This window comes from Cercospora kikuchii, assembly GCF_019650295.1.
Source record: "Cercospora kikuchii DNA, contig_00006, whole genome shotgun sequence".
Classification (NCBI taxonomy): Eukaryota; Fungi; Ascomycota; class Dothideomycetes; order Mycosphaerellales; family Mycosphaerellaceae; genus Cercospora; species Cercospora kikuchii.
Window position 1 is genome coordinate 1,096,680 of NW_025408587.1, and position 25,748 is coordinate 1,122,427.

General features: G+C 53.4%; 8 protein-coding genes across 8 annotated transcripts; 4 read left to right on the forward strand and 4 right to left on the reverse strand.

Moving 5' to 3' along the window:
- Positions 1–1,078: 1,078 nt before the first annotated feature.
- CKM354_000935000 (uncharacterized protein) lies at positions 1,079–2,871 on the reverse strand (the record flags this gene model as incomplete). Its single annotated transcript, XM_044804767.1, has 2 exons — positions 1,079–2,695; positions 2,746–2,871. 2 exons carry the CDS (start codon positions 2,869–2,871, stop codon positions 1,079–1,081), a joined length of 1,743 nt encoding a protein of 580 aa, XP_044660702.1.
- A 173-nt stretch (positions 2,872–3,044) lies between these two features.
- CKM354_000935100 (uncharacterized protein) lies at positions 3,045–4,478 on the forward strand (the record flags this gene model as incomplete). The annotated part of the gene is made up of 1 exon (XM_044804768.1): positions 3,045–4,478. One exon carries the CDS (start codon positions 3,045–3,047, stop codon positions 4,476–4,478), a length of 1,434 nt encoding a protein of 477 aa, XP_044660703.1.
- Positions 4,479–7,649: 3,171 nt separating this feature from the next.
- Positions 7,650–9,668, reverse strand: CKM354_000935200 (uncharacterized protein; the record flags this gene model as incomplete). Its single annotated transcript, XM_044804769.1, has 3 exons — positions 7,650–8,764; positions 8,891–9,251; positions 9,420–9,668. 3 exons carry the CDS (start codon positions 9,666–9,668, stop codon positions 7,650–7,652), a joined length of 1,725 nt encoding a protein of 574 aa, XP_044660704.1.
- A 3,936-nt stretch (positions 9,669–13,604) lies between these two features.
- Positions 13,605–14,057, forward strand: CKM354_000935300 (uncharacterized protein; the record flags this gene model as incomplete). Its single annotated transcript, XM_044804770.1, has 1 exon — positions 13,605–14,057. The coding sequence occupies one exon, from the start codon at positions 13,605–13,607 to the stop codon at positions 14,055–14,057; it is 453 nt and encodes a 150-aa protein (XP_044660705.1).
- A 4,315-nt stretch (positions 14,058–18,372) lies between these two features.
- On the reverse strand, positions 18,373–19,437 carry CKM354_000935400 (mRNA splicing protein PRP18; the record flags this gene model as incomplete). Its single annotated transcript, XM_044804771.1, has 1 exon — positions 18,373–19,437. The coding sequence occupies one exon, from the start codon at positions 19,435–19,437 to the stop codon at positions 18,373–18,375; it is 1,065 nt and encodes a 354-aa protein (XP_044660706.1).
- A 264-nt stretch (positions 19,438–19,701) lies between these two features.
- On the forward strand, positions 19,702–20,547 carry CKM354_000935500 (uncharacterized protein; the record flags this gene model as incomplete). The annotated part of the gene is made up of 1 exon (XM_044804772.1): positions 19,702–20,547. One exon carries the CDS (start codon positions 19,702–19,704, stop codon positions 20,545–20,547), a length of 846 nt encoding a protein of 281 aa, XP_044660707.1.
- A 533-nt stretch (positions 20,548–21,080) lies between these two features.
- On the reverse strand, positions 21,081–21,566 carry CKM354_000935600 (uncharacterized protein; the record flags this gene model as incomplete). The annotated part of the gene is made up of 1 exon (XM_044804773.1): positions 21,081–21,566. The coding sequence occupies one exon, from the start codon at positions 21,564–21,566 to the stop codon at positions 21,081–21,083; it is 486 nt and encodes a 161-aa protein (XP_044660708.1).
- Positions 21,567–21,763: 197 nt separating this feature from the next.
- On the forward strand, positions 21,764–25,489 carry CKM354_000935700 (ATP-dependent RNA helicase ECM16; the record flags this gene model as incomplete). The annotated part of the gene is made up of 1 exon (XM_044804774.1): positions 21,764–25,489. The coding sequence occupies one exon, from the start codon at positions 21,764–21,766 to the stop codon at positions 25,487–25,489; it is 3,726 nt and encodes a 1,241-aa protein (XP_044660709.1).
- Positions 25,490–25,748: the final 259 nt, after the last annotated feature.

The following is a 25,748-nucleotide window of genomic DNA, read 5'->3' on the forward strand; positions in this document are numbered from 1 at the left end:
CTCCCTTGCACCCGACAGTCTGACTGTTGATTCTCCCTTGCACCCGACAGTCTGACTGTTGTTGAGGCTGGCGATCAGAGACACCTGTACGTGGTGCCAGCTACGAACCTGTGATACCCCGGCGGTCTCTCAAACGCCGATGGTAACGCAGAGCCGAGTTCTCTGGGAAGTTCTGGATGGAATGTCCGCCTTTCGTGATGTGCGAATTTCGTGGGAAACGCATCGCTGATGTGAGGAACTGATGGGAGGAGCTGCGTCCATGAGAAAGGCCAACGTTGCGCATTCTGGACGTTGTACTGTAGGCATGTAGCTATGGAACAGCTTGGCTCTCTCGAATTCGTGACCTTCGGTGCGTGGTATTTGGTTATGGACGTAGAACCATGTAGGACGAAAAAAATGGCATGTTGGTGGAAAAGAAGACGTGGCACATGATGAGTTTAGCCGCGCCACCTTGGCAGCGGTATCCTACCTCCGTAACAAACTGCAGCTTCTCACCAAGTATGGCAGTGAGCGATAAAATACTGAACATGTATCTAGCGGTTGACATTCAGGATCTGACCCCCTGTCCAGAAGTACCAGTTCCAAGAACGTGCACGAATCATCACCACTATCATGCACATCCTCACTGTGGTAGCTCTAGCCAATCGGACCGGGATGAAGCACCGGCGCTTGTCCCTGTCTGCCTACTAATTTGCACATCCTGCCACACCTCACCTCTACGACTCCGCCTATCCTCCGTCCTACCTTCTATTCGAGAACGCTCTACACATACATATTCATGCCTGTCTTGGTTTCGCTCCGAAGAGTTACTCACACCGCGCACCACGTGAAGGTGCAGGCATATCGCGCGGCGGCACAGTCAGACTGTACCAAAGGGCAGTGGAAAATATACAGTCAGACTGTACGGGCGATGAAGGGAAGAGTATACAGTCAGACTGTACGGGCGATGAAGGGAAGAGTATACAGTCAGACTGTACGGGACGAGAGGGCAGAGAGACACAGTCAGACTGTGCTGAGGGAGAGGGTAAAGAGATGACAAATGAAGGCGTGGTTCCAGAGATCACGGGAAGGACGGGCTCTAGAGGTCAGGGTTGTCGAGGTCCTCTTCGCCGTTGTCGAAGCCCCGGACTTGGTTGGCGTCTAGTTCTTCTTGGGTGACACCGTATGGACCAAGCGCGGGGTCGACGCTGGACTCTCGCGCACGAGGAAAGTCTGGTTCCGCACCTGTGTCGTCGGTCGTCGTTGCATCCTCTTTCGCAATTACCATAAAGCCGACGTGCGTGATAATGTTTCCTTCGACCACCGGGCGTATCAGATCCTCGATATTCGACGTACGGTCGAGCATCTCTTCCACGGCATCGGCGGCGATCTCTGCTGAGTATTGCTCTTGCACAGCGTCCAGCAAGACATTGCGAAGAATATTCTGGCGTTCCTCGGGATCCAGGGCTCCCAGACTAGCCATGTCGTGGCTACACTTGTCGATCAACAGCCTGTCGATGCGCAGGTGCAGCTCGTCCTTGTCAGACTCGACAGACTGCTCAACGTCCATCTCATCCTTTTCGAAGGCGGCCAGCTTTGCCTCGCTCTGCTGCAACATATTCCGCTCCTTCTCCTCTTCCATGGCGGCCTGCGTTTCGAGCTGGTGCACCTCGTCCTTGCGGCTCTGCAATATATTTTGCTCCTTCTCCTCTTCCATGGCGGCCTGCGTTTCGAGCTGGTGCACCTCGTCCTTGCGGCTCTGCAATATATTTTGCTCCTTCTCCTCTTCCATGGCAGCCTCCTTTTCGAGCTGGCGCACTTCGTCATCGCGGCTCTGCAATATCTGTCGCTCCTTCTCTTCTTCGTGGGCCCGCTTGTTTGCAGCCTTCGTGGGCGAAACTTCTCGGTGCTCGAGCGAAGCGGCCTGCACACCAGTCATAGGAGTTGCCTGCGCAAATTGTGCCTGCTCCGAGAATGGCACCGGCGTGTCGAATTGAGCTTTAGGTGCCGGTTGTGCAGGCAAAGGGGTAAAGCCCGTCCTACGCCTGTCTTGACGACGAGGCGAGGCGGCAAACGAAGGGCGCGCGGGGAGGCCAGACGAATTGAGCTTTTGCCGCTTGTTATGTTGCAGCTCCGTCATCTCTTGCTGGAGCTGGACCCCCTCTTTCATCTTCTGGAGCTCCTGCAGCTCGAGTCGATTCACTGCCATCTTGTTCTGAATCGTCTCTTCTCGGAATGAGAACTGAGGGTCAAACTCCCCGATACCATGCTGGTTTGCAAAGGACTGTCCAAAGCTTGGAGCGGCGGGCAGATATGGAGCTGCATAGCTCGGTGAGAAGCTGTCGGTCGCTGGCATGTCGACCGCTGGTCTTTGTGGCAGCGCAAACGAGTTCTTCTTCGCTAAATATTTGTCCCTAGTCGCGGTTGGCTTGGGACCAGGGTCGCGGAGGTACTTGCAAGGCTCTCGAAGCACATTGTCAGGCAATAACGGAGCATTGGGGCTCGGTGCATCGACCGGGTAACCATCTGGTCTCGGCCTCGCTACGCCCTTCGCCTTGGGCTGTACCAGATCTGGTCTCCCGAACTGGTTCACCACGCTCATGGCTTGTCGAAATAGAGTGGCCTCGTAACCTTCCGGAGCCAGGTTGCACGGCACCTTGCCGTTACCATAATAGACACAGTTGGCGCAATCCCCACCGTCGTCTGTCTTGTCACACTGCCGCCTCATGTCAGATGAAGACCAGGCTCCGGTTGGGTCCAACTTACATCGCCCCCCCATCTCTTCACGAAGCACGGCACGCAGCCTTTGGAGACCGCTTGTATCTCGGCCAGAGTCATCGTGCGCGGTTGTCCCGAGGCGTCGGTGTTCGCCATGTTGCTGTCTGGCGCCATTGTGTGTGTGTGCGTGTGCGTGGTCAGATTGGTGGTGTCGGTCGTTTCGGCCTGACATTTGTTAAAGTGACGCGAAATTGGTGCCTAAGGCTTGTTTGGTGGACGTGAAGCTCGATTTCACACAAGACAGCCGCACAAACATTCCGCACCACACACGCATCACGACAACGATCATGGCAGAAACTTCAGAATATCCCCTGGTATTCACCAAGAAACAGCTCACCGATATCTTAAAGTCATCGCCCTTGAACGGCCTCCAAATTGCAAGGTGGTGCTACGATGGAGCCGGTCTAGAGGACGTACTCCCCTTCGAATGCAGGAAGATATATCGCCTGGTTGGAGACGAGGCTCTCGAGGACTACGCAAGTGTCACTGCACTATCGCGCGGAACCAGTTGTGCTAACTCGATGGCACAGAAGAAGTACAAGACCATCGCGAAGTCTCTTGCGCAAGATGAAGAAGCCAGAGAATCTGCGAAAGCCGCAGCTGCGGCAAAGAAAATGGAGGACGACATATCTGCATCCAAGGCTTCTGCGGGGAAGGAGACTTCGGTCGAAGGCACTGCAACGGGTGCGCCTCAATCACAAGAGCCCGCGGTTGGACGACCTCCGGCACCAGAGACCACAGGCAAGGTGCCTGCAACGACAGCGCCCGTCGGACAAGAGGCAGGGGCCAATATATATACACCAAGAGCCACTGGGACGCAGGAGACCCCAGCCGAAGCGTCTACAACAGCAGCACCTGCGGCAGGCAAGAGTGATGAAAAAGTATCTTCACCGAAAGCAGGCGCGCCGGCGGCTCTGGACAAGAATAACCCGCGCAAAGGTGCGGCGCCAAAGCCTACCATGGCACAGAAAGCAGCTCAGGGCGTGAAAGCTTCTGGAACCCAAAAGTGGGTGAAAGAATACCAGCCAAAGATGTTTGAGCGGAAGAATCCCGCTACTGGCGACCATTATTTCCCTCCCGTGGACGGCAACAAGTTGCAGGGGCTGACTGCATACGCCCTCAAGCCTCATCTCAAATGGCCGACGTCCCGCGAGACTGACTTGTTTGGCCAGCCGCGTTTCGAGGACCACCTTCGCGAATATATCGCCACAGATAAGAAGGGTCGGCCTTTCTTGAACGAGAAGCACTTGTTCATGAGCTATCACCCGCGGATCGAGAAGAATTTTCATCAATGCAAGCGCTATTTTGAAGATCACGGCATCTGGATTAAATGTGATCGCTGCTGGAACGACAATAAGCCCTGCAGTCATTCATGGCCTTGCACGAACTGCGTTGCGGCCAATGAACCATGCACATTTTTATGGGCGACTCCGGGAAATACGCCAGATCCAGCATGCGTACATGGCAGGCGCTGTCACAGTATCCACACTCCTGCTATGAGATTCCTGGCCTTTCGTAAAGCGCTCTTTGGCGACAAATTCAAGCAGGATATCGTGGCCTCTTGCGGCCAAGTCAAACCTTGCCACGTATTATCAGAGGACACTTCGACGCATGCCGCGGCGACACGGCCGGTGCCTACATCTGGGTCACGAGGAACGGCGCAACGCATTGAGCCAATTCAGCTTCCAGAGCGACCTGTGGAGCGTGCGGTCTTTGAGTGATCAGGACATCACACACCGCATCTTCTTCCTTGCCTACGCTCATCATGGCACGGCCAGGCTTTGCGTTCTGCGATAATCTAACTATCGCCCTGTTCGCATTCCCCTCCACCGCTTCAGCTTGGCTGGCGTTATCAACCCCCGTCACACAACAGTCTGACTGTTGATTTCCTCCACTGCACACAACAGTCTGACTGTTGACTTTCCCTCTTGCACACAACAGTCTGACTGTTGACCTTCTCCCCCTGCACACAACAGTCTGACTGTTGTCCGGCCAGCTATGAGAGACACCTGTCCGTGGTGCTGGCTACGAACCTGCCCCTGGCAGAGCCAAGATCTCTCAAATCGCAATGCATATTTGTGGTTTTGTAGGTGGCAGATGAAGACATGAGAAGTATTCGATACTGCTGCGAGCCCTCTGTTGGTGGTGCAGTGCGCAGTTCTAATCGCACACTGTCGGCGAAGCCCCGTTTGTAGAGGTGCTAATGCAAAAAAGGAATGAATCTGGCCTCCTTGGTGCCAGCGGTTTTAACTTCACTTGCACCAATAAGTTAGCAAACGAATGGCAGACTGAATATACCAGGACACGTAAGCAGAATGTGTCATCTCACCAGCACCAATACGATTTCTGTTGAGATGTCACCAACGCAAAACAGCGATGTGTCAGCCTCGAACATCGCGGAGTAAGCCATCGAGCAGCTCCAGGTAGTCAGCTGTATCCAATCAGTGTCACACTATATGAGCCATGGACAAAAGGTCGTCGCAACAACGCGAGCAAACTCTCCAGACATTGAAATGACCCAGGAGTCGCACAAATCAAGGTCAGTCGTGTCCTCTCACTGCTGCCATCTGCCGCTGTGCAACAAAACTCGCAACCTGCTTTCCAAGCCGATTCAGAGCCTGGCATTGGTCATCTTGTTTACCCAGCAGAAAACTGCGCTAACGTTCCACATGTCTCCAGCGAGGACTTGACGACTGTTAGATGGAAATAGAACATGCCGCCAGAGCCGGACATCGCACGATCCAAGACGGAGATCATGCGGTTCTACACACCCCATGTCACAAAGACCGCACAAGAGGAGAACTCGAGGCTATTCGATGTGGTGACCTACACGAAACGACTCGTGCTGAAATACAAATGAGAATCGACGACTGTTACAGGTCTGCATGATGTAGTAGCCTCATCAACGGACTGCGCATCCAAGGAGCTCAGCGCCTTCAACATTGTTGGGTCGGCGATGATGTAGCTACCTCGCACATATCGTTGCCACACCTCCCGCCAGTTCCAGCACTTAGTCCGATGGGATTCATGATCGACTGCGCCGCGCGTTGCGCCTTGATTGTGGTGCAAACGCTGATTACTTCCCACATACCCCAACCACAACGACAGTGATGGACGCGCGATACCGCTGGCATGTATTACGCCATGACTTGTTCATGCAAGAGGCTTCAACATTCGTATCTTGGAAAAAAAAGGAAAGGTTACACAATGTCGAGGCATCTGAGTGAATGCGATCGAGCTTGGTTGAGTGCTTCGTTCTCGTCCGCAAACGCTACAAGACTGATATCACGTTCTGTGCGTTCAGAGACAAGCAGAGTCGTTTCTCATTCCTGGCGACAGTTCAATTTCTCGAAAAAGAGGCTCAGTAGTACGGCATGCAAATTTCGACATTCATGCACCAGAATCGTCGGGAGTCCGCTCCGAAGGCAACGAAATTGCTTCAGGATCCTTTGGAATAGTAGGATGCACCGACAGAACCGCGCCTGGATCCTCGTCAGGCCCTCAGACCTCATCAGAGCTATGCACAATTCCCTTAAGTCAATCGCTCAGAAGGTCACAAGTGTGATAAGTCTTCTGACCGATGAGCAAGCCCGGCCATCGCATAGGCAACATGCGGCTTTGTACGATACTGGAGTGACCTTGCTAGGACATCTTCCCACATGCCAACGTCAACCGTCAGAACACTGCACATTAATTGTGCACATGAAGACTTAGCATTCTGTAACGCTAAATTTCGCTGCCGTACCACAAGCCTCTTGCATTTGCACATTACTAAGCGACCGTAATACAAAGCAGCTTCCTAATCGCGGGTGCGATGTCGATGGATGTCGTCGAACAAAGATCTTCTGCTCTGGGCTAATAGAGTCGCCTAGAAAGGGCAACCCGATGTGAACAGCTACGTAGATCTCTGGATCAGTGCTTCAGCGGTGGCTTTGGGCTGCACAAATATCTCACTACATCGATTGTATCTCCACCACAGACTCAGAGGGCTGATCGGTAATGAGCATGATGCACTGTGAAAAAGTAGCCGGGAGGCTTATAGTAATGAGACGCGCTTCTACCATCGATCTAGAGCTGCATACTGACTTCCTGGCGGCATTGGCATGCTCAGGAAGTGGTTGAAGCGGGGAGAGAAGGACAAGTTGTTCCCCAATGCACCACGACCATGATGACGATGGCGTAGAGACCACACTAGGATATATCAATGGCAAACTTGGTACACACTCTCGCACTAAGACAGGGATGACAACAGGACTGGAACAGATCGTCAATGGCTTATGATGGCCTTGCTAAGCCGCTTCTTGTTCGTGCTTGAACGCTTCGCCATAATAACCGGTAGCAATGTATCACATCAACAGATCCCGTACAAGCTGCATTTTCATTCCAGATCGGTGCTCATGCCTTGTTGAATGGCCAACATGGAAGGCAACATGCGCAATCCAACTCTGCCAGGCATCATTAGCGATTTCAAGTGACGGTTGGGGCAGTCTGATAGGCTTCAGCAGGTGAAATTCTTGCTGCATTGCATACTTCCCTCAGCAGACCATCTGCGATCTTCGTTCTCTCTCAGTTGAGGCATGCCTGTCTTGGTTTCACTCCGCAGAGTTACTCACACCGCGCACCACGAGAAGGTGCAGGCAAATCGCGCGGCGATACAGTCAGACTGTACCAGTGTGCAGGAAAGGGTCAATATACAGTTAGACTGTACGAGTGAGCGAAGGGGAGAATATACAGTCAGACTGTACCAGTGTGCAGGAAAGGGCCAATATACAGTCAGACTGTACGAGGGGAAGACCACAGCCAGGCTGTGTAGAGCTAAGAAATACAGTCAGACTGTACCAGTGTGCAGGAAAGGGTCAATACACAGTCAGACTGTACGAGGGGAAGACCAGCTAGGCTGTGTCGAGTGTGGGCGTGTTGAGGACCACGACGCCGTTGCGGCCGCAGCCGTATATCGACAGCATTGTCGAGTTCCAGGATGAGAAGAAATCGCCAGTAACCCGATGGTATGCGAATGCTTCTTGCTTACATGCCAATTTTGATTCTTGCATCATAATAGCCCGAGTAATGTCATGGACTGAGGGGCGCTTAGTATCCCAAAGAAACCAGTTGACACCGCAGTTCCGCTCGAAGTAATAGTGCTCGAGAGCAGAGCCTTGTTTGCCAGGCATTGCGGTACAAGTCTCGTAGAAGTCGAGCATTGGAAAGCGTTGCGACAGGTAATGGTATGTCGACGGGTGGAGACAGTTGCCATCAAACCCTTTAATGATAGCGTTGACTGCAGCTCGAGCCCCCCGGGCAGTAGCTCGCTGATTAAGTTCATCCATAAGAGCCAATATGTTGCCGGTCACAGAGGGTGCACCAGGTCGCGCAGCGTCTTTCCAGAATGGTTGGTCCGACTTCATGCCGTCTAAGAAGGCGATAGTATAGACGTGATCAGAAGTCGCAAATGCCTGCTGGGCGCATTGTGCGGCAGATTCTATTGTGTCAGGAATTGGGGCTTCGGACCAGGCACCATCGAATGTCGGATGGTCGAAGCCGTCTTTCCACGCTTTCCACAGGTCGCGTCCAGATGCTTCGGTTCTGTCTTTCCGTGTCTTTGAGGCATCTGGGATCTTCTTTGTATAGCGACCAGAGATCCAGACTAGTTCAAAGTCAATAGTAGGGTCGTTGCCTTTGCAGGTAGTCCTCGTTGGAGCTGCTTTCAGCAGTTTGATCATGTCGGTCTCCAGGGAGAGGAAGCCAGGTGCGACGCTATAGCGGTTGCCGCCGACCTTGGCAAAAAAAGGACTCGTAGACAAGAATAGCTCGACGTTTTGTTCGAGTTCGATGGCGAGAACTGGAGGCAATACGTGCTGCGCAAAGGAAAACACTTGGCGTCTTGTTGGTATGCCGTATGCGAACAGAGCTGCGACTTTGACTCTGTGAGGAAGTTGATGGTATTGTTTCATCTTTGGTACTTCCTCTTGCGAGGCGCGGTGGGCGATATCTTTGGCTGATAATGGGCCTGGGATCATATACATTAGCAGTCTTCCCTAACAACTCTATAAGTTGTATAGGCGATGCTGTGTTCGCGCTAGAGTCGAAGACATAATAGAGGCTGGGAAGCATCCTGGTAAGCCGTCGTACATACCGTAACGAGAAATCATGTTCGAGATGATCTCCATGAAGGACAAGGGGATCTCGTATTCGTTGTACTTGAGTGCAAGTGCGTCAATGAGATTCTTCTCCCTTTCATTACCGGGACTTCTACCATTCTGGTGGAGGATCATGGCGTCCCAGCGAGCTGAAAATAGCTCGTTCGCTTGGGCACGGTCGACATTATATACTCTCTCAAGTGCATCGAGCGTTTCCTGTGTCCAATTTGTTCGGAGTGCAAGTCGGCTTTTTACGTGCTGTATGTCGAGATAAGTATCGATGGCACGCTTCGTTCGACACCATATGACATGCTTGACAGCCCGACGCCAACGATCTTTGGCAATATGTGATGCAGCCTGCACACGGATCGTCAGCATAGATATTCAACCCATGACTTTGGATTTAGTTCATGTGTTCGGGATGCCTTTGCAACTCGTTCGGCGAGCGCACCGGTCAATCGAAAGCGCCTGAGCAAGTAGATAAAGGCGAAAGAGGAAGTGCTTCCTGACGAACAGTATACCTACATTCTGAGTGTGCACTGCATTCTCTTCTTCGGCGGCCGTGTCATCTCCGCCGTCGTTGTCATATTCAACAGCATCCTCGGCCTCCTGCTGCTGCCGCTTGGCCTCCCGCTCGATATACTCGGCTCTGCGCTTCATCTTCGCCTCAACAAGTTTTGGATCTTTAGCGGCAGGTCGTGGGATCATGCCGGGACGAGCACCGGTTCGGGCACGCTCGCTCTTGCGCTGAGCCCAGGAAGGTTTGTTGGTCATTGTGGCGCAATTGCGTTGCTGCGGTTGTGTGTGTGCGTGGGCGTGTATGTGTATGAATGTGGGCACGATGTCTGTCATATTAGAGAGTTCGTACACATGAAGGAAGTTGCGGGCTCGCTACGCGTGTCTACATCGTTCTTGCCTCTCATACTGCTGCTCGCGTGCTCCCGACAGATGCCTCGAACCACCAAACAGAGACATTGCGCAACAACCAAGCAACCTCGACAGAGTCCTGAGATCCAGCGGCCGCCCGGTGGTTGCACATCACTGACCATGATGGGTGAGGACGCGATGCACGCCCTTCCACGAGCCGGAGCAGAGTCTTGAGAGAGTCCTATGATCCAGCGGCCGCCTGGTGGTTGCACATCACTGACCATGATGGGTGAGGACCGCGATAGACGCCCTTCCACGAGCCGGAGCAGAGTCTTGAGAGAGTCCTATGATCCAGCGGCCGCCCGGTGGTTGCACATCACTGACCATGATGGGTGAGGACCGCGATGCACGCCCTTCCACGAGCCGGAGCAGAGTCTTGAGAGAGTCCTATGATCCAGCGGCCGCCCGGTGGTTGCACATCACTGACCATGATGGGTGAGGACATAGAGATCGGTTTCGCCTGGACAGACCTGGCCCAAGAACAGCAGTGCTCGAAAAGGAAAGCTTTGCAGACTGGTGAAGACTTAACCCTCCATGTTGTACTGAAACAGCCCAGTAGTCTTGATAATCGACTAACTTAGAGATCTTTGCCGGGCCAGCGGCGCCGCACTGGGCCCAACGATCTTCGAATTCCCGTCCCAATGCCGTGTACATTATAATCGCCCACTCGCGACCGATCTTCCGTGGACGAAATTCCCTCAACAGACGAGTCGTGGCAGAGCGGCGAGCGAAAGTCACAACCGGACACCAGAATTGCCATTCGGCAAGCAGCACCACGTATCCTAGCCCACGATGCGCACCCTCAAGCGCTCGTCCGCCATCTTGCGCGTGATTCGACCCTGAGTCTCGGGTGACTATGATAGTAGTTCAGGACAAGAGGAGGATCTGGAGGAGTTGGATCCGGTGACTAGGAGGTAGCGCCGTCGCGGTTCAGCTCAGATGGGAGGAATATCGTCGCCAGACTGCTGATGCGGCAAATGCGCAAATAATGGAGACGCGCGAAGTGCTGCAGTCGGTTCGAACCCACTTCACGCTTGGATGTGTCGTGTACGCCGGCCTCGAGATGTAAACGACAACGTGTTGCACCTACGGATCGGGCTGCCGGCTGAGCTGAGTTTACTATAGCCGCCTTGTGGAGTCTACCATGAACTCCGCAGCACCGTTCGCAACAACGAATGACTGGCTTGTGGTGTCTTCCAGCAAACCGTTTCCACCGACCTTCGCGCGTGTCCAGAGTGTATCGAGAGCACGTCGCCTTTCTGAAATATCTGGCTCATTGTGACAACACCGCTGATGGCAGCACTTGACGAGCCGTCGTTCTGCACTGCGCATTAGCGTACGAGTGTCCTGCGAAGATGAGGAATCTGGTTTGGATATTTGAATCGACTGAATGCGTGGCGCCGGCGGACTCGAAGGCAGCGGCAGCGCTGGCAGAACAACACTTTCGGGCTAATCGCTATGCAGCGCGTCGCGACTACCGCACGTCGAGTCGACGAACTATTCCTGCCCAAACTTCCTTGCTCCTCATCATTCCGGCGACGACAAAGCGATTTCTGGGCGCGATTGTTCTGATCTGCACGAGACACCTTTACAGAGAAGAGACGGATCTTCAGCAACAGTATGGACCTTTGAATAGAAGAGCTGCATATGTACAAAAGGATACAGGGAGTTCTCCGACGATCCGGTGAGAACGTCAATGGCAACAGAGTGGACACGATTCGCGATTATCGATCCTTGAAAAGAGTCGTGTCTTCTTGGCTCCAGCAACTTAAATTGGACGCCCGGACTTCACTCTCAGATCATTTGTGCATGCATACTTTGGGGCGGCGATGCCCCGTTCCACGACGACACCGACCCACCGGTCAAGGCACTACCAGCCAGACCACCTCCTCGGCCCCCGCGAGCTTTTACCCCTATAGCGACACCAGCCAAACCCTTCGGCCTCCGCGAGCACTTCCACTCCACCTCGATAAGCGATAAGGTGACACCAGCCTTCCACATCAAAACAACACGCTCCGAGCGAGCACGACCTCCACCATTCAAAACTCAGAATATAACAGAGGAGTCAGCAAACTGTCAGAGGCGCTTCACAGACAACACAACTTCAGCGACAACTCCAGCCTTATCAGAACGACAACGCAAAGGTACCCTTCCGGCTCAGAATCAATCGACAAGTCACTCCACTGCAAGAGGCATTTGTAACACGACAAAGTAACTCCAGCGAAAACTCGACAACCTTCAAAGCCACCTCCGGCCAGGCATCCTTCCACAGACCTTCACAGCTCAAAACCAAGACGATAAGTCATTCAACTATCAGAGGCGCTGCATTGACAGCGCAGCTTCAGCGACAGACTCGACGCCGTTTCAGTACGACACCAATCAAGGTACCACCTTCTCGGCCATAGCGAGCCATTCCACTTCCGCAGCGACACCTTCCGAACCAGCACCTCCGCGGCGACACGAGCTATTCCACCTTCTACGACAGCACGGCAACCAGCGCCATTCCACCTCCACTACGAGCTGAGCCACTTGCAACAAACATTTAAGCGAAACACCTGGCCACGCACTATAACTAATGCCGGCTTGCTCTTGATATGTTTGATCACGACAAAAACATTCACGACAGTCGACACCTGGCTCCGAACGAAAAGGCTTACCCTATATCTGCGGCAGCAACTATTGCACGATGTTATTACGCACAGTAGTCCGACTGGCCGGTTTCCGGCAGATGTGCCATGGAGAGCAGCAATGCGAAGGTGGGCGCCTGATGCCAGACAGTAGCGAAGGGCCCTGCACGCTCCTCAGTCTTGCGACGCCCAAACAACGTCACACATCCGAGTCCCGGCTCAATTTTCGACATCCCGGTCACACTCGTCGCACTGCATCTGCATCACCCGAGAACTAACACGGCTTACACACCGTTTGATGGTCTATATCTGCATATAGATCTCGCACCCCACGAGTTAGGGAAATTACACACTCTGCGCGGATGTCACCGGCAATCTTCCACTGTCACGGCCGAAGCCACCTCTTCCCTTTTGGGCCGCTCAGGTACAACATTGGCAATTCCGTTCAGCAGCAATTTGCATTGTCACGACCCCTTCAGTGCCGCGGACATTGGCGGAGGAGTTGCATCTGAGATCGCATGCACCCATCGCCGAAATGAATGACCGGATGCTACTGTTTGAAAGCTTCAACACCAATGCAGCACAAAATGGTTTGCTTTGCACTCTCAACCCTATCAACCCTCTACCACGTCCAATTGTTCCAATACCCATCGCCTCCTTCAAGTCAACGCTATGGCATCTCGGCGCCGCGCAACAAGCCTCGAGGCCTTACGCTAGGCCGACCCACCACAAGAACATGTGCCACTCCTACCAGCTCCTACTCCGCGACACTTCGCACCTGAAGCCTACGACAACGCTGCACCCGTCGCCGAAATGAAGGACCGGCTCGCAGAGATGGCCGTATAATCCACGAGTAGGATGTCCTGCACCTCAATGGTCGAGCGAACAAGCGAGAGGACGCGATTAATGACATCAAGGAGGTTATGTAGGTGCTCGAAAAGCAACCCAACTCTTTTATCGAGCAGCAAGCTACGCTGTTGTTATCGGATTCGAAACACAGCTCGCCTGATTCCAATTCCTTCGTTGATAAGAAGCTGGACCCGACACAGACATCAGGTTACATCGTCTGTGAGACAAAGGACACAGTCGTTGACATCGGCATCCAATACATCAACTGGAGGACGATATCCATGTGTTCGAAGAGCGAATCAAATCCATGTCCCGACAGCAAGCTACGCCGTTGAGATCGGATTCGAGACACAACTCATCTGTTCCCGTTGACAAGGACTTGACCATATCCCGGGCTACAGGTTACATTATCTGCGAGACACAGGACGCAGTTGTCGACATCGTCATCCAACACATTAGGACTAAGCGTGGTGACAGCGCATATGGCTGGCCAGTCCGAACAGAGCACTACAAAATTCACGCTGTGCCCTATGCCCATTACGATCTGCTTGCAACATCTGGAAACAGGCGCCACAACCCGAACGAGTCGATAAAGCTTATACACAACTTGCAGAGCTCGAAGACAAACAGCGCAACCTCTCCTGTAAGATCAATAAGGTGCGATCGTCACGAGATGCAGAGGAGCTCATCCAAATTGCCCATTATCGAGCGTCGGCTCCTGATCGCGAAGCAGAAACAGGGCGAGGCCGATGCGGCATAAGTCGAGCGCCAGCTGCGCCCGAATCGACGACGTTCGCTTGGAAGTTACAGAGCTTGAACACAAGAAACGCAAGCTCCCCGCCCAGCTCCACAAGGTGCAGTCCTCGCGGAATGCAGCAGAACGCAACACCCAAGCTGCGCACGATGTCAGCCGCGGGAACAGGATTCGAAGACCATAAGATGCAGCTACAAGCAGCTCAGCTCAAATTGGACACTCTCAAGCCTCGCGTTAGAGCATTGAAGCTGATGCGCAACGCAATTCAACAGCTCAATAATAATCACCGAACTTGACACGAGCTTGCTGCGCTTGACGTCCCTTCAAGTCACTAGCATCGACGGCCCATCAACTTGCCGCCCATCACTCCACGATTAGGACTTCGGATGGCAACATAATCGAATCACCACATAAGAACACCAGAAGCCATCCACCAGCAGTGCTCATTGCCCCTGCGCTACGAAAAGCCATGCGTTGGCCGTCACGCTGCTGCCGAAGACTTCAGCCAGCTGCGTTTGACACCCCTCCAAACGATTGGCAGCGATACATCCCTTAGCAATGCATCGAGTCGCGTTTTCCCGACAAACTCTACGATGCTATCGGGAGGTTGTGAGGCAGATGGAACCGCGGCGACTAGACCCGTGCCAGAATCATCGAATCGTTCTTTCGCTTTCGTGGTTCCCTTCAACGACAACAACGGAAAGCGGCCTCGCGAGTTCTCTTTAGGAGCTACTTGCTATCGCAATTGAGGCTGACGGAGCTATTTCGGAAGGCCTTAGCAATATCAAGAGCTACACGCATGGACTCGCTACATTGCCCTCGATCACACAACAACCCACTGCACTATCAATTGCGCTATGCTTAGTGCGGACATGGCTCGCCGCCCCCACTGGTCGCTCGCTTGACACAGCATTCATCCACATTGCCCATCATGGACGGCCGGCTCTTGTCCACAGAGGAGCTGATCGCGGAAGAGCTGATCGAGGAGAAGCGGGTCGCGCAGGAGAAATGGAGTGGCAGTGATCTCGACAGCGCCATCGTGCACTTTGAGTGGCGCTGATGGTTCTTGCCAGGAGGAAGTTGCGGCGTTGGTGCAGTAGAACGGTTGTTGGTTGAGCAGTCATCGTTGCGCTCCGCGCAGTGGAAAGGTCGCCATGGTTCTTTCCTCACTTTTCTCCACGCGCTCTTCGCACCGACTAATCTTCAGATTCTGGAAAGCCGACCGATCTCTGTGTTCTGGAAAGTCTTATAGGCGCCAACTTCCTGTGTGGTGCCTTCGCAGCGCCAGCTCCTCTGCCGCAGCCACCGCTGCCATCGCCGCCTCCGCCGCCGCCGAGTTGGTGTATTGGTTGGAGTTGAAGTTGTTGAGGTCGTCCGAGCTACTGTCAAAGGTCAATCCAGTACGTCAGAAGGCGGACGAGTAGGAGCTTACTCGATACAGGCATTCCTTCGTGGACAGCTCAGGCGCTCTTGCGAGTGTTCTCGGATAAACACGCACAGTGCTCCGCAGAGCGGTGACAGACACCACTTCAGTGCGCGTCTTCAACCAGATCATGGGCTCGTTTGATCGTCCCTTCGAGGCACCATACTTGGGCAACGGAAATGAATTCAACCACCTTTCACCGATCAACGCTGTGCGAGATGACTCGTCCATGTTGCCCAACGAAGTCCCGCAGACGATTCCATGGACGCGCCCTGACGACCCCGACGATCCAGACTAGGAGATGTCACGGTTGGGTGCTGCAGCACGACGAACAAGGCCACTTTACTCCGCTACATGACCGCTGCACAGAGCCACCCAGGCTCGGCTGATAGTGGACCACATTCGAAAGCTGCAACCCGAGGTATGATCGTGTGCATGAGTGCCACAGCACGACAAACAAGGCCAGTGGTTCTATGTTCGCCTTGCTCCGTCACATAATCGCCGCACAGAGCCGCCCAGGCTCGGCCGATTATGGACAATGGATGATGATGGAAAACTGAAACCCGAGGTGAAATATGGCAGGTAGCGGTGGGCCGATTCCGAAACTGACGACAGGCCACGACAGAGCACGGCAGACCTGACTACGCAGCATCCACACCACCTCATCATGATGATCCCCACGCCGAATTTCAGCACCACATCACTGCAACAGCTGCCTGGAACAATAACAGTGGCCCGTAACGCTGAACTCTTTCGACGTCGCAGTAACCACTGTTTGCATCTTGACATCGCCGATCGAATTCGCCAGCATCTTTCGAATGCCATCAACTTCAGCAGATACACTGTTAGTCTAACCGGGATACTTTTGGCAGATCTCTTGAGCTTGATCCAGACGCAAGACCGCTTTACGCTTGAGCGTTGCAGTGCACTGAAGAGCAGCGAACTGTGACCCTCGGCCTGTCGAAGGGGATATTTCGAGCTCGTTCTGTTCTCAACAAGGGTGATTTGAAGGGTATCGATGCAGACTCAACAACACAGCGCTCGCTCTTCGCTCAGAAAACTTTGTTCTTCACTATCAGAGCTGCTCAGACTTACAAAGACTGGCAAGAGGTGGTCAAGCTTGCTAACGAGGCCGGAGCAGTCGAGGTCCTGCTACGAACAAAGGTCACGAAACGAAGCCCAAAGAGAGCGTTATCTTCTCTGGTGAGAACAATGCTGCGGACGACGATGCCGAGGACATGATTAAGGTACACGGCCGTGTTGTGTTCGATAAGACGGGGAATGGATTATTAATGTCGACATCGACCTCGACAACGATAAGCATGTGTTGAACTTGCCGCCTAGAGGAACTCTAGCGAAGAAGGGAACAGGCAAGAAGGTGAAGAAGTACAGACAGACCACTGTTCTTCCGCGGCAGCATAGTATACCAACACATCTTCATTATGCACGGCTACACCGCTGATTCCTGTCAGAACACGAGATTTGTCGACGCCGGTTTCGCATTTCTTTATCCATGTCGAGGCTGAGCATGTTAGGCTTGTCGCTTCAAGGAAGCCAGGCCAAGAAAGGAGGAGGAGGCAAGAAAGTGAAGAAGTGAAGGATGCTTCGTACCAGGCTCACTGCCTTAAGGAAGCCAGGCCAAGAAAGGGAGAGGAGGCAAGAAAGTGAAGAAGTGAATAACGGTTCGGACGACGCTCATCGCCACAAGGAAGTCAGGCCAAGAAAGGAGAGAAGGAGGAGGCAAGAGAGAAGGAGGAGGCAAGAAAGTGAAGAAGTGAATGCCGGGAGACCACTGCTGGTCTGTACAAGGGCTTGTTACAGCGCCATGTGTGGATGTAGCTGCTGCGTAGATCTCTGTCAGCTGCTAACCTCTCCTTCTGACAAGAACCGCAACGAGGGCAATTGAAGCTCCTCTTGAGTCGAGCGCTATTGTTGATGCACAGGACGAGTGTTTTCACGTACGATGCCTCTGAGCGAGACACCGTACGCGCCGCCGTAGATGCCGACTTGAGGCTCGTTACACGCCACGTCTTATCGTTACCTATGTCAGAAGATATCGATAGGTGCTTGGACATAATGTCTAATTTGAATGCTATCTATGCTAGCCGAGTTGAACACAAGCAGCCGCATCTGACTCTCGTAATGCTGCGTCATGATTGCAGCATTGTTCTCACCGAAGAAGATAACACTTGGGCGTCGTTGCATGGCCTTTTCTCGCGTTCCCTTTCAGGATCTCGGCTGCTCTAGCTTTGTTGGCAAGTTCGAACAATTCAAGCGGCTATCTCGGTAGAAATGTCGAGGCGAAGAGCAAGCACCGCGTTGCTAGGTCCGCACCGATGTCCTTTAGGTCAGCATAGACGCAGTTATCTGCGTCTAGCAGTTCGCCTTCCTTGCGCGAGTCCTGAATTCACGAATCACTAATAACGAGTTTTCCTGCCACTAGTAACCGCAGGACCTTGAGAGTCCTCGGCAAAGCCTTGTCCCTTACTACGCAGAAGTAGTTTGTCTGCTTGCTTGCCGTCTCGCCGACCCGCTCGACATTATGCTTGGTCATCCAGGTTTTGGCAGCTGGAGGCAAGTCGCTGGTTATCCACGTTTTGGCAGCTGGAGGTGGATCGCTAGCACTGAGCAAGATTTTTCGTGTTCTGCGCACTGTGGCAGACAGCACGATCGTCTGCCAAGCCGTGCCGACGCCAGCTGATGTGCCGGAGCTATTCCGTTCGTCATCATCGCAATCGCCGGTGCTGGTACTGCTGCAGCTGCAATCGTGGTTGTAAAGACAGCGAGGTAGGACATGCCACATTTTGTTACCAGTCCACATGGACTCAACGTCTCCTCATACTCATTCGCCTTCGTGAGTGCTCTTGAGCGCGCTCGAACATAGCCAGCAGATCCCAATCATCCCATCAACTGACCGATATCACTGGGCGGCCACCTGGTCTGCGCAAAGCTCAAGCACCGTTTGATGCCCTGCAGCATTTTTCTTGTGGTCTCGTCACTCAATATGTGCGCCTGGTTATTCTCTCCATGCAACTTTTCTCGTGCACTTCGCTCGTGAATGCCCACCATGGTGACACCAATGGGCCAGGCGGCTTTTCCGATACTCAGCCTGAGGTATGCATCGTTGGCGTCCACATAGCGCTTTTTTTGCGCCAAATCGACAATCTCCAGGATTGGCGGCAGGATCGCAGATTCGATGGCATCAGTCTCGAACTTTTTGAACAATGGTTTGAGATTATCCTTCGCAGCCAGATATGAATTATAGGCCTGCTTGCCGGTGGAGGATTCTTTGACCTCTTTCGTTCTCCGGGCCAGTGCATTCTGCCATTCGGAGAGCAGCATGTCGAAGTAAGATGCCAGTTGGCGTAGAAGAAACTTGTAGCCTTCCTTGTCTTTGGGGACGCTCTCTGGCACTTTCATCTCTGCCTCTGGGACCAATTCCAGAGTCGTCGGTATCGGTCCACTGCTGAGTTTGGGTGCCAGTGCCAGTGCTGTGAGCTTGCGGTACCGCCGCAGCCGCTGGATGTGTGTTTCGCCAAACAGTATCCGAGGCTCGTCCATGTCACGCAGTTTTGCCTGCAGCTCTGTTTCCGCAATGTCCTCTTCGCCCTCCTTCAGCGGAGTTGTCTCGCTGTCCTTTCTCTCAAGTTCTGGCAGACCCAGACGCTTCCTCCGCGCCCTCTCTTCGGCCTCTTCTTCCTCTTCACGTATCTTCCGACTCTCTTCTGCCAATCGTTGCCTCTTCTCTTCCCTTGCGCGAGTACGCTCGGCCTCCTCCTCGTCTCGTTTGCGTTTCTTCTCAAGCCGCTCCAGCCGCTCCTTTTCTAGCTGTGCTTGCTCTCTTGCATATTCTTCCTGTCGTTGCGCCTCGATCTCTGATCGCTTCAGATACTTTTTGCTGCCATCCTCTTTTGCCGGCGCGGACGACGCGATTTGCGACTTCATCAAACTTGCGAAATCCATCTGGACGCCGTCAGACTCTGTTTTCAGGATGTGAGAGGTCTGTCTGAACGCGCAAAGCTCGAAATATATGGATGCAGCGGAGTGGGGTCCGCTCCAGTGCACAAAGTTCACATGCTGCGTCAAACTTCGAGCTCACTTGAAGAGCTCCAGCTTGCATCGACAACCTCACCGAACCATCGCCAAATCCCTCCAATTCCTCCCCACCGTGACGAGATACCCGCACGCTGCATGATACAATATTAGCGACAGGACTAGACACCCGCAATGGCGCTTCAACCCGAGGCCGGCAGCAACATCGATCGCGCAACAACTGCGCCCTTCCTCCTCCGACTTTTCTGGCGTCAAGCGCGTCCACTCGATCCTTGGGAATTCAGTGTCGCCCCTCCAGCAGATACCACAAACATTCCCGATTACTCCTCTCTTCTGCCGACTACCATCAGGCAACAGAGCGTTCAAATCTACACTTGGCCAAACTGCACTCTGGGCGAACTTACCGCGCTTTTCACCTCTGTCCTACCGCAAGGCGTGATACCTTCTCCGGGGGTAGGGACGCGTCTCGTATTCAAGCTTATCTTCCCCGATACACGCGCTACCATTGTCGAAGGCAACAGAGGGAAATGGATTGATAAGCCACTGGGATCAGTAGTGATTGGTGGAGGGAATGCGGAGCTGCAGGATGACCAAGACGAGGCATTGGATCTGAAGGACATGTTGGAAGGAGACGCGCACAAGACATTGGCTGGAGCGAGGTTTGTCATTGGGGATTATGTGGCTTGCTCGATATATCCTCCCGGTCAAGATGGCAGAGTTCAGCCTATACCACGAGGGCCGCCTCGCGATGGTGGCTATGGTAATCGTGGTCCACCTCCAGGCCGAGAGAATGGATATGGAGGCGGCGGCTATGGTAGAGAAGGAGGCTATGGCAGAGGCGGCTACGGCCGGGGTGGTGGAGGATCGTATGGGCCTGGGCCTTATAGAGGAGGGCGCGGAGGAGGCGCCCCACCAGGCGATGGAGATTGGCGCAGAGGTGAGCGACCACCAGGAGGTGGTTACGACGGGCCTAGGAGTGGTGGTTACAGAGGTGGCTACGGCGGAGGGCGACCATATTAGCTGCTTCGACGCCGCTGCCAAGGGGTCAGAAAGAGTGCTTGTGGTTTTAGCGAAGGCGTTTGGAAGAGTAACAGCATGTTTACGTGTAAAAGAAAGAGTGGGCTGTTGAGATTAATCACCAGCTCGGTGTCCCAATGTTTCGGCATTCTCAACACGTCGAAACAGGTCTTGTCTGGCCTTCCATTTGCGCAGTCTACATCCGATTTCGGAGAGGCTACCATCTAGAGCCATTGCTGTGCCTGCGAACATGTGCCACACTCAGCTCCACGATGCGACACGAGTTGCAAATCGCCGTGATCCTATCTGGCGCGGGCGAAGCAATGCAGCCCACTAATGAGCAACTCCTCTCTTCTCGACTTATTTGGCCCTGTGGCTGGCGAACTCGGAGCAGTAGCTGCCGGCTGACAGCGGAGGTGCATAAGACAAAAGCCACTGACTGTTCGTCAGAGCTGCATGTGCGACCCATTCTGACCAGCTGCTTCGTTCATAGATCGCAGCCTGAACCGAGACTTTGTCGAATTCGCCCGTTGAGCTCACAAAACTTCTAACACCAGACCAACAGCCTCGTCAAACAGTGCCCGCTCAGTCAAAGTGCCCGCTGCGTTCTCGAAACCAAGTCCCAAGACAAGCAATCTGGACTCGCTCGGCCGCTTCATCAGAATTGCACTGGCGATAGTTGTGGCCAGTGTCTGTCCCACAATTTCGTCTTCACGCTTTGTGCCGCCGAGCACAGTTGTTGCGGTCAAGTGGCTCATGGGAAGCAAATCGTTCTCAGGGTCTCCGCTCGAAATGGGGTTGGGGTTCATTGGGTCCGCGGAAGCTGACGCAAGCGATACATGTGTCCAGTGTGAGAGCCTGCCAGCTTGTGATAATGTGATGACGATTTTGTCTGAGAATGCAATGGATGTGGCTGTCGTGAGGACATTGTTGATGAGCCCTGAGGTCGAGTGAGACGGAGCTGGAAATTGGGACGGATAGACATTCGCTTGCGGCATCGTACTCGTTTCGGCGCTCGCCATCTTGAGTCCGGTCAAGAAGTGTTTTGTACAAAGCTTCGTGTGATGTAGTCCTGGAGCGGAGTGCTAGAAGTGAGGGCTGTGATAAGCTTTCGGTTGGGCGCACCGAACTCCGACCCATGCTGCAGATCTGCAAGCTTGGGGAAGGCTCGTCTCAAAAAGTCTCGATGCAACATGATGCCGCAACATCTGCTTGCAAAATGCCCAAATTTGTGCCACGCGAACGCAAACACAGGAAAATCGCGAAACAGAAGGAGGCTGCTAAGAAGAATGGCGTCTCCCAGCATGAGCCGATGGAGCAAGCCAATGCGGCGGAAATCGTGCCTCTTACCCAGGTCGAGAAAGACGAACGACGAAGGCAATTGAAGGAGGAGTTGACGGCGCATGAACCTGAGACCAAAGTCTCCTCCAAGAAGAGAAAGAGATTAGACAAATACATTGAAACAAAGCTCAAGAAGGAGGAAAACCAGGAGTTGCTGAAGAAGTTGGCGGCGCAGAAAGTGGATACCAGCCTGTTACGGAGCTCAAAGCAGCTAAGCCGTGTGAACGAGACGAGAAAGGAACAGTTACAGCGAGCTCTGAAAGAGAAAGAAGCTGGGATATCTGGTAGTCACGACGAGATTTTGCTGCAGCGACGGCTTGAGGTGCAGCAATACCAGGATGACGAGGCAGACGGCCAAGGTGACGGTGAGGAGACCAAGACTGGTATTGAGCAAACCCGAGTCGAGACGACCGCGGAAGCCTTGGGAAAGGTTGCAATCGGGGCAGGACTCAAGCGGCCACTGGAGCTGGATGAAAGTGGTCGGCCAATGATTAAGAGACGGAAACGTCAGAAGAAATCGGCCATCATCAAGCCACGGCTCACCTTTGACCTCACACCTGAGCAAGAAAGTGAGGACGGCGAGGATTCGTCTGCCGAGGACGAAGAGGTTTGGAACGGCTTCGACTCAGATGCTAGTGACTCTGCTTCGCAGGAGTCAGATGTTTCTCATCAGGATGGCGGTTCGAACGATTCGAGTGATGAGGATGACAACAGCGATGAAGAAGATGAGAGCATGACTGACGCATCAGAGGAGTCAGACGAAGAAGACGAGGAAGACGAGGATCAGGACCTGGCCGATGACAAACCATCGCGAGTGTCAGCTTTCAAGGCCTGGGCGGATTCGCAACGAAACGAAGCTGTTGGCTTCATACCATCCGCAGTCCCCGAGAACCAGGAAGCAATCAAAACTAACTTCAGACCAAGGGCACTGTCACCAGATCCGATAGCAGTAAACATTGCTGCCGCCTCCCAGCCAACGGAAAATGCCTATCGGCCAGCAAGCGCAGTGGTCGTAGAACGTGACTCCGATATCCAGGAAGCGCGTCTGAAGCTTCCTGTCGTTCAGGAGGAACAGAAGATCATGGAAGCCATCCACAATAATGCAGTCACAATTGTATGTGGCGCCACCGGTTCTGGAAAGACAACTCAGCTCCCGCAGATGTTACTGGAGAACGGATATGCTACAAAAGGCATGCTTGGCATCACCCAGCCTCGCAGAGTCGCTGCGACATCTGTCGCGGATCGTGTTAGACATGAGCTCGGCAAGACCCATGGCAAGCAAGTAGCACATCAGGTCAGATTTGATAGCAGTGTGAGTCGTGACACGAAAATCAAATTCATGACCGATGGTATCTTGCTTCGCGAAATCTCACAGGATTTTTCGCTCTCGAAATACAGTGCAATCGTAATCGACGAAGCACATGAGCGCAGTGTCAACACGGATATCCTCATCGGCATGTTGTCGCGAATAGTGCCACTTAGGCAAGACTTGAGCCGCGAGGACCCGGATAGATATGTGCCGCTCAAACTCATCATCATGAGCGCGACACTACGAGTGACCGACTTTCTCATGAACGATCGATTATTTCGCAAGGTAAAGCCCCCGATCATGAAGGCCGAGGGACGACAATATCAGGTCACAGAACATTTCGCACGCAAGACTCAACGCGACTATGTTTCCGAAATGGTTCGCAAAGTGGCACGGGGCCACAAGAAGCTACCACCGGGCGACATGCTAGTGTTCCTCACAGGGCAGGATGATATTCAGACTGTTCAAAAGAGACTAAAAGAACAACTGACGCTAGAGAGTGCCGGTTTCCAGCTCTCTAAAGCCCACTATCCTGAGCCCAAGGCTGTCAATGACTACATGGAAGACGATGGCAAGGACGGCGCAGAAGAATCCGATTCCGAGCCGGAGATTACAGGCTTGGATGATGAAGATGACGATGCCGAATTTGCAGTAGAAGAGCAACAGACGTCCTCCGCAATGCCTCGGGGACAATTGAAGGCTCAGATCCTGCCACTCTATGCAGCACTACCAAAAGCGCAACAGGACAAAGTATTCGTCAAGACGCCTGAAGGTAGCAGAAAAATCATACTGGCTACTAACGTTGCAGAGACATCTCTCACAATAGACGGCATCAAATATGTCTTCGATTGCGGTCGCAGCAAGGACAAACAATACCACATCGGAACTGGTGTCCAGCAGTTCGTGGTTGACTGGATCTCGAAAGCCAGCGCTTCTCAGAGAATGGGTCGCGCTGGTCGTACTGGGCCCGGTCACTGCTACAGACTGTACAGTTCGGCGATATATGAGCGCTATTTCGAGCAACACACCCTGCCCGAAATTCTTCGGACGCCAATAGAGGGCACAGTGCTGCAGTTGAAGAATATGAAGGTTGATAACGTGGTTAACTTCCCTTTTCCCACACCTCCCCAAGCCGAACAGCTTGCGCAGGCCGAGCGACTGCTCAAGAACCTCGGCGCGATCAAATCGAATACGGGGCAGGTTACTGAAGCAGGAAAGGAGCTGATTAATTATCCTGTCAATCCAAGATTCGGCAAGATGCTGCTCCTGGGACGGCAGTACGATGTTCTTGCTTATGTTATCGCCTTGGTCGCAGGCCTAGCAGTAGGTGACCTCTTCATACCGGAGCCTCAACTTCTGCGAAGTGAGGAGGAAGACGAATTGAGCGATCCTGAGGACAGAAAAGTGCAAAAGCGAATGGACGCTGCCGCACAGTCTGCAGCAGAGAAACGTCGCCAGGCTTACGGTCGTGCGCGGGAAGCCCTTACGTACAAGGGCGACACCTCAGATGTGATGAAGGTGCTTACTGCCGTTGTTGCCCATGCGCACGCGGAAGCGGATGATGAGGCATCGTCGTTCTGCGAAAAGCACTTTCTACGAGAGAAGGGAATGAGCGAAGTACAGGCGCTCCGCCGGCAACTCCACCACTTGATGGAGCCTCATCTGCAGACCGCTATGGACCGCGCATACCGTCCGGATCTGACCCCGCCTTCTGACAAGGAGGTCAGCCGTATCAAGCAAATCGCGGCTGCTGGTTACATCGATCAGGTTGCAGTACGTTATGATCTTCTGCCCGGTGCGGTGTCCGTTGGGAGAAAGCCGCAGCGGGCGATCGAGGTTGCATATCGAACGCTACAACCAAGCAATAACGAGGTCGATCGGCAAGCAAGCATGCAGGAACAGGAGCGACAGAAGTGTGTCTTTGTTCACTCGAGCAGTCCTCTTGCTCGTCTGTCGACGACAGAAATGCCGCCGTATGTGGTCTATGCTTCTCTCAGCCGTGCAGCGGCGCGCACTGTCGGAGGCACTCAGCGAACACGCTTACATCCTCTTACGCCTGTTACTCAAGTTCAATTGGCCAGCCTGGCAGAAGGCACGCCTTTGCTCGACACCGGTAAACCGATTGGCAAAATTGAGGAAGTCGGTGTTGGGAAAAGGCAATGTTGGGTTTCGGTGGCTTTGCGAGATCCGGCAACTGCAGGCTCGACCGGATGGCCAATGAAAGCATGGAAAGTGCTGCAAGCCAGAGATGGCAAGGAATGGGTTACAGAAAAAATCCTGGATAGGGGCAGGTAGTTGCGCTACTCTCGCCATTACCAATACGAGTTCCTACGAAGTCAATGGCGTTCATGCCGCCATTTCATCATTATCCAAACCACACCGCCAATATCCCACATCAGTCGACCACATCGTCAATGCCACGTATTTGTATGCACGTATGGTTGGCACAAGGTTGCGTTTCGGAACGTGTCAAACAGCGGACCTTGCAGCCAACCCCGAAAGTTTGCGGAGCCTGGCGGCTTTGACAGGATGTAAGCAGGGAACATGAGTCGGC